Source organism: Uranotaenia lowii, chromosome 1 (genome assembly GCF_029784155.1).
Source record: "Uranotaenia lowii strain MFRU-FL chromosome 1, ASM2978415v1, whole genome shotgun sequence".
In the NCBI taxonomy this organism is placed as follows: Eukaryota; Metazoa; Arthropoda; class Insecta; order Diptera; family Culicidae; genus Uranotaenia; species Uranotaenia lowii.
This window is the reverse complement of record NC_073691.1, coordinates 68,970,034-68,978,214: the sequence shown is the minus strand read 5'-3', so window position 1 is coordinate 68,978,214 and position 8,181 is coordinate 68,970,034. Positions and strand designations below refer to the sequence as shown.

General features: G+C 38.2%; 1 protein-coding gene across 3 annotated transcripts; it reads left to right on the top strand.

Annotated features, from left to right (window-relative positions):
* The first annotated feature begins 3,748 nt into the window (after positions 1 to 3,748).
* Positions 3,749 to 7,587, top strand: LOC129757606 (uncharacterized). 3 transcript variants are annotated; one of them, XM_055754895.1, is made up of 4 exons: positions 3,749 to 4,092; positions 4,160 to 4,234; positions 4,302 to 4,368; positions 4,462 to 7,587. In XM_055754895.1, the coding sequence occupies exon 4, from the start codon at positions 5,705 to 5,707 to the stop codon at positions 7,583 to 7,585; it is 1,881 nt and encodes a 626-aa protein (XP_055610870.1). In that variant the 5' UTR covers positions 3,749 to 4,092; positions 4,160 to 4,234; positions 4,302 to 4,368; positions 4,462 to 5,704; the 3' UTR covers positions 7,586 to 7,587. The 3 variants fall into 3 exon arrangements, with proteins under 3 accessions (XP_055610870.1, XP_055610858.1, XP_055610865.1); XM_055754883.1 differs by having other exon boundaries at positions 4,302 to 7,587; XM_055754890.1 differs by lacking the exons at positions 3,749 to 4,092; positions 4,160 to 4,234 and having other exon boundaries at positions 4,278 to 4,368.
* The last annotated feature ends 594 nt before the right edge of the window (positions 7,588 to 8,181 follow it).

Genomic DNA, 8,181 nt, shown 5'->3' with positions numbered 1-8,181 from the left:
AATATATATTTTGGCAAAATTTTAAACCAAGTGGCAGCCGGTCGGCGCGAAACAGTTGAGACAGCGATAAATTCTGCCAAAATAAATATTTTTTCGGTTGCATACACGCCAAAAACCTCCACCATGCCATAAGCTGAACGAGGGGAGGGAAAATGGCAGCAACAGCAACACGCATTCGGCATACCATCCTTGCCATCATCCTGCGGGAATGGCCAGGGTCCTTCAGTTTATGTTTTGGGCACAGTTGCTGACGGGTTTAAAACAATTTTTTGGTATAGGTAACGAACGTTTTAAAGTTGGGTTCAAATTAAAATTGAATAAATCTTCAAGTTTTTATCGATATCGATAATGTTTCAAACGTCAAAGTAAGAAATTCTTCAATCACATTTATTTATTTCTGACGAATTCAAAACAAAAAATCTGGCACCCAAAAAACGTTATCACGATGCTCACGTCTCGGTTGCAAACCTTTTTACCCATATGAATAGGCATAAATTGAGGAAAAAGTAACAGAGCAACATCGCCGCAGTGACAACTCGCAATGGTAAATTTTCCACTTGACGCTAGCAATTCCCTGGGATGTTGTTCAGTTTTTTTTTTTGCTTCATTCTCTGATAGGACATCCAGGTCTCGATGGCGGCAAAAGAAGAGATTCGAGGGAGGAACCCGAGGCTTCTGACTCCCCAAACCGCACCGCGCGGATGTGTATCTATTTGGCTGAATATTTTATTGCGCTGCTCTTAAAAAAGGCCTGCAGGATGGATCTCCCCAATCGGGAAAGGGTTAAACGTAAAGTCGCTGCTAGACACTCGAGCACGAAAAAAAAATCTCCCTCAAAAAATTCCCACCAAAACCGAAATCAAAATCCCACGCGTTCTAGATTTTGTGGCACATGCCAACCGCTATCTAAATTCTGTAGCATCGCGCCACCAAACCCACATATCAGGTATTGGATGAAAAATTTAGTGACGGGAGAGAATTTACGAATCAATGGACGGTAAAAGATTTAAAACAAAAAATAGTATCGGGATAAAAATAAAGCCAATCCAGCATATTCAAACGAAAACATTGCTTAGTTTTCAATGTTGAAGGTAATTGAGCAGAAACATGAGATTAAAAAAAAAGGAAAAAAATAAGCCGTAAATATATTAAATTTCTCGAAAAAGATACAAATGTTTACCAACAGGACTTGAACTCGCATTCTCCGCAATCAAGTCCTGTCGTTGAGTGGTTGTATTTTTTTTTTTTGATAAATTCATGATATTCAATGTTTACGTTCTTCCTTATCTTCGATCCTTATCTTCAAAACTTTTTATTTTCAGGTACCAAATGCACCAATACAGAATCATGAAATTCAAATTGATAACATTAAATTTACTTTTATCCTGAATTTAAAATTTAAAGGAAAAAACTGTTGGTCACTAATTATGAATTTATTATCCTGTCGAGAACCCAACTTTATCATTTATGTTTTTCTGATATGGTATTACCAATGCTGATAGATTAATGGAAGCAATTTTGAAACTGTTGTTCAGAGTTCATCAAATAATCGAGTCTTTTTTCTAGAAATATAATGATTTGTAATTTTTATGTGTTATTTGAGTGATATTAGACTTTGGGAAACTTTGTTTTTAAATTTTTCCCTTTCTTCCTAAACTTTTATACTTTTCGGTTGTTTTTTCTAGCTCATACATTTTATTTTCTATTTTTTTTATTCAACATTTTTTCTCGTTTTTATGAAGATTTAATTTCGAATCCTTTTCTAGTGTTTTTGAATACATTTAATCTAGTTTCATTGTTTTGTGGTTTCCTGTTTCTTATTTCACATGGTAAGTCTTCTTGATAGTCGATTTTTTATTTCTTTTAAAAAAAATCTTATTAAACCTTTTTTTTATTTATTTCTAGCTGATCTCGTACGAACTTCATTTCGCTAAGAATCAGGGGCGGTCCTAGAGTTGGCTCTTGGGGGGGGGGGGTTGATTTTTCCAATTTTCAAAAATCAGTCAATATAAAGGAACGTTAAATATCTGGTTAAAAAACGATCATTTGAGTGATCGAAATAAAGGGGAGGGGTTGTGAGGGAGGGGGGAATGGTCAGTTTAAAATGAGTCTACAATATAAGCTGCACACTGCTCCTTCTTTCCCCATGAATTACTGAACTGAAATAAAAGTATGAAACAAGAGATGAATAGTGAAAACTTTATCAAAGTTTCTCTTTATACTCATTTCAATATCCTTCTACACAACTTGCACATCTTTTTATAAAACAACCAGCGAATCTATAATATCCTCTGCGAAAAAATGTTGATTTTTTTTTATAATACGCACGTAGCTGAGTGATGAAATTTCAAGATATCTCAATTTTTTCTGCGCTCTGATGTTTTGTAATTTTTCGGAAGTATTTTACTTTTCACCGATAAGACGATAAACTAATTAACTAACGAGCATTGAATTCTTCATTGAGGTATTTTACTGAATCGGGATTTGGAAATTCAGTATTATTATTTTCAAATTTGGAAACACAATATATAAAATCAACACTTTAAATATAAATTATCTAGAATATCCGATTATCGATATCAGTTTCTGAATATGAAGCTTCTGGAACCTTATTTAATTTCATTTGCTCTTGAATTTAAGTTTATCATTCAAAATTTTCAATTTTTAACGTACTACAACAAATAAATTATAAAAAAAAAGTAATTAGTCTTTTTTATTGTTCATGTACATATTATGTCCTACACATAATTCTAAATTTTTTAAATAATCTTGAATTATATTAAAAAAAATGAGATGAAGGGGTAATTCTTAAAGTAAATACTTTTCTTTAGTGAGAATAGTCTCAATCATTTACAAATGAAATAGCCAAGCTTTCAGATTGAGAATATCAAACCTTAAGCTAAATTTTAACCTTAAACTTCAATATTATTGTGTAGATGAGCTGAAAGCAGTATCGGTGACATATTTGCTGTAGATCCTTAAATTCAGGAGTGTCGCTAAAAGATCTTCTGACTGTTTAGTATGATAGATTGCCTTGTTGCCGAAAAAATAGTAAAATGATAAGGGGATAATTTTAATTCACAAGGGAAAAATTAAAACCGAGGTTAACTGACTTTGGAAATTTTTTTGCGTATCAAACTCGATTTTTTGTCAGATTTTTTCTCTCCCTTCTTGTTTTCTGGCATTTAGTAATTTTAAAACTAATACCGTATTTGTTTTCTCCCCTTGATCAGTGTTCCACCGTACCCGACAAAAACAAACACAAATCGTCGCCAGTGTATTGCTACCTCTCTCACTCACACGCTCTCTCGCAACACTGGCAAAATTATCGGTGGGCCACCGCAGAACTCCACCAGGTCAAAACCAGTGCAACACCGTCCGAATAAACAAACAGTTTGACAGCACCAGTGCAACACTAGTGCAACACTAGTGCAACACTCGGCATAAACAAATACGGTATAAGCAGTTTAGAATTGAATTGATGAAGTAACTAACCTACATGAACAAAATAAAGTTAAATCTTTTCATTATTCTTTATTCATTCAACGATACAGATTAGAACATGGGTGGCCAAACCATGGCCCGCGGGCCACATGTGGCCCGCGACCAACTTTTTGTGGCCCGCGAAGCTCTTTTTGGAAAAGTTATGGTCTAAGAATTTGACATTTTTCTAGATCTGCGTATATCATTTGTATAAATATATCTGAATCAACACTAACAAAATTCAAAACAGAGATTTGAAATGTAACCGTCGTTACATTTTTTTGCGTGGCTCCGCCACCTAATCCTGACATCCCGGCCCTTAGTGGAGAACCTTACAAAAGTCGCTCAGAACGGCTAACTTCACCCAAAATCATCTGTCATCCCGCACGGTCACTCTCCTTCTCTGAGTTATCCATAGGCGTCGTGCTCAACCAGGGACGTCACGGGGAAGTGTGGGCACCCAGAGAGCGACACACCGTGTAAATTTGCCTCCGAATAAATATGTATGTGTGTCGGTCCACTGAAAGTAAAGTCTCGCAAATATTTTCAGAGCGGAACATGTTCTTTCTGTCTGTGACCTCGTTAGAGTGCGCGTCGTGTGTAGTCAAAGTAAATTTTGAGTTTTGTATAAATTTGTGGTGTATATTAATTAATTTATTTCTAAAATTTATTCTAGAGTTAAAAAGTACCAAAAGTTATACGTATTTCGAACACTAAAAGTAGTACGGTGCGGTTATTAAAAATTAGTACGGTTAGTAAACAAGAACATAAAACGTGTAAAAGCACATATTAAAACTTAAATGTAATTATTGTTATAGATTAAGAAATTGTTAAAAGAACATAAACAGTGTGAACAGAACTAAACAAAAAAGCAACAAAGAAAAGGTAAATAACTGAATAACAAAAACAGTAGATTTGTAAACCACGTGGACTATGTAAACTTTGTTATGTCACTGGTACTATAACCCTCCTTGGCAGGTCCAAGAGGGCCTTTTCTTATTTTGTCGGCTAATTATACAGGTTAACTGTGACTACGAGCACACGGCGATATCTCGCTAACCAGGCAGAAGGAAAAACAAAACCTTGTTCGACATAAACAAGGTTATGTTCTGAGGACCATCCGATGGTAAAAGGCCCGCTACATAACCTCGTTCGACCAATTTGAGGTTTGTTCGAAGAACCATCCGGTGGTGAAAGGCCCGCACCATAACCTTGCCCGTCAATTTTGAGGTTACCGGCGAGGACCTTTCGGCAGCACCAGTCAGGGGTAACACACAGCCAGCATCGGGCTCTTCCGGGACGCCGGAAAGACGCCTGTTGTGAACCCTGAACCAACGTCGGAAACCACCACACGCATGTGGTTAACCGTTGCTGTTCACCGAGCCAGCCGCCTGTCGCCGTTCCAGCTAAGTTCCGTGAAAAACTAAAACTAACCGCAAGTATGCCTAAATCTATGTGACGTCACAACAGGAAAATTATGTAAAAATAAATCCTCCCACATTATGTAAAATTTGAACTAAAGGCAGTACTTTACTGGGAATATTTAGTTAATCTACACCTTTTCGATTAATTTGATTCCGTTGTTCTATTTCCGTTTCCATCTTTCACTCGAGCGAATTTCCAGTCAAAATTACATGTTCTGTTTTGTCCGCGTTTTGAGTAGCATAATTACTGGACCTGGGTGCTAGCATGAGAGGTAATCACCCGTGCACGCTCCTGGTCGTCTGATTCCAGTTGGATTTCTCTAGTGCGAGTTCCGCCGAAGGAAAGTGTCATGTTGCAACACACCGACCCTGAGTTCCCCCCTATGTTTACATTCCAAAATTTCCCACCCACTGAGCTTCTCCGTGTTATAATTGGCGCCCGCTTAAAAAGTAACTACGTTGCATTTTCCTAAAATCCCGGAGGGAAGGATAGAAGCAGTTCCTGCTGAACTATTAGATCGTTCTCTAAACGATCGCTGGATGTTTGAATGCTGAAATTTTGCTGAACCAAACTTTACATAAGTGCATATTTGAAACGAGAAATTTGTTCAATCTTCGACATCGTTTGCGTTGTGAAAACTAAGAAGTTTTCCCCATTACCACCCACAACTTGTATTTTGTGTCGGTTTTAAGAGTTGGAAAGCACAGCAGCTTTCTCAGTGCTTCTCCTCAACCGCAGTATCAACCCGACTTATTGACATTTGCTTTACTTTTTAGGAACATTTAAAATTATAAAGATGGAATTGGAAATTCAAAATCTATACCAAAACATGATGGTACACCATTTGGATAGAGAAGAAATTGTTTATGAGTTAACCATACGAGCTGTTGAAGTTGCTGATAGAGATTCTAAAGCAGCTTTAATGAGACGACTCAAAGACCGTCTCAAGACCGAGAAAAATGAACCCAATCCAGATATTGACTTTTCGCGTTGTCAGGCATCTATCGACCAAGAGATTAGGCTGATTGATAGGGAAGTAAAGTACTTCGTTGACGTCTTAGAAAACAGAATACCGTTCGATGGAATTCGTGATACCCTCCGAACTAGACTAACACACTTTTATGTGCGATGCACTAGGGTACTAGAGGTAGCAGAAGCTGATGCTGACTTGAAAGACTTAGACAAACTTCAGGCTGCAATTCGAGGACATCTACATACTTTCTTTTCGCCTCTTGCTTCCTTACATAAGGCACAATCTACTCTGATGGCGAACATCGTGAGCTCGCTAGCTGAATTAAATTTAGCTCAAAAGAAAAAATCGAAACCTAAAAAGAAACAATCCTACAAGAAAAAAACTAATAATTTTGAAATTGAACCTGAAAATATCGAAAAGGAAAGTTGTAACGAATCAGAGAGCGAAAATGATAGTACCGAAGAAGAAGGAGCGATCGGTTTTAGCCTCGGTGGCAGAAAATCATCGACTCAGCCGCGAATTTTGAAATCTATTAGCGATCAACCGCGAATGTTAAAAACTTATAGTAATTCGGCGCGAAATCGGGTATCAGATTCGGAAGAGAACGAACGATTCATTAACCGCGTGTCGCTTAGAACAAAAACGAAATACTTACCTTCTCTTCTCGACAGCTCCGATTTTCGTGGATCAAATTCAGATTCTGATACAGATGATCGGCGTGTTCAACCTCGACGGCGCGAAGAAAGATCGCCGCAACAACCTTATCGTTCGCGTAGAGGCCGGCCAGTTTCCGATTGGAATCTCTGGTACGACGGCAAGGATAACGGCCAAGGTTTGATGGGATTCTTGCGCGAAGTCGAATTTACGGCAGATTCTGAAAACGTGTCTAGACAAGAGCTCTTCCGATCCGCTATTAATCTATTTCGAGGTCCCGCGAAAACGTGGTTCATGTCCGGGGTAGAAAATGAAGAATTTTCTTCATGGAAGCAGTTGGTCCGCGAAATTAAAAACGAATTTCTTTCCCCCGATCATGATCACGCGAGTGAAATGCGCGCAATTGCTAGAAAGCAAGGTCCGAAGGAGAAATTTCAAAATTATCTCACGGAAATGCAAAAGATCTTTAACGGTTTCACGAAACGCCTTACCGAGAAAAGGAAATTTCAGATCATCTTTCGGAACATGCGAGCAGATTACAGGGGTTTCGCGATCGCGTCACAGATTGATAATCTCGTGGACCTCAAATCGTTCGGTCGAAAATTAGACGCTACTTTTTGGTACAAATTCCAATCGGTCGATGATAATCCTCAGCGAATGAGAAATCAGGTGAATGAAGTTTATACCGGTACGAAACCTAAAACTCGAAACGATTCTGAGAAATACCATCAAAAACCGCGTTATTTTTATGGAAACTCGAAATATGAATCAGGAAACGATGACAAACATTACAAGAAAGGGTTTAGAGATTCAAACAAGTCCATTCAAGAACTCCCCTCGAAGAAAGTTGCCCCTACTGACGGTCTAGAACTTTTACTTGCACAATACTCACCGTTACCTGAAGGTATCTGTTACAATTGCAGACTCCGTGGTCATCACCATAAAGAATGCAACAGACCTGCTCATGTTTTTTGCCATAGATGTGGTTTCATGAACTTTGAGACCAACAACTGTCCTTTCTGCTCAAAAAACTTTCAAAAGACTGCTTGAAAGGGCAAGCAGCTTCTCAAAATTCTAAAAATCCCTTAGAAAATTACGACTACACGATTGATTTGGTTCAATTAGGTTACCAAATGGTCGATTCGAACGATTATGTTACCCCAAGCCAACCGGAAGTAAACGAATTACTTCTTAATCTCCAAAATGACGGTCGTCCTTTCGCCAAGATATCCATTTTCGACTTACCCATCATTGGTTTGCTCGATAGTGGCGCTAACAGAAGTGTTCTAGGGTCAGGAGCCGAAAATGTAATTAGAAACTGTCGTTTACAAATCCACAAAACAACTTTAGACGTTGCTACCGCCAACGGACAAAGCCTGGAGGTTTCAGGTTATGTCAATGCACCTGTGACTTTCAACGGATCAACTAAGATAGTGAGTCTGTTGGTCATTCCCACCCTGAAACAAAAATTGGTACTTGGTTCCGATTTTTGGGACATTTTTGGGATTGTACCCTCACTCCTCACTACCTTAGTTGAAGAAGTTGACTGCTCACAGGGTGCACCGCAGTTATCACAAGAACAGCAAATCGAACTAGAAGAAGTCAAACAACTATTTAAAATCGCTGTTGATGACAAACTCGATGCA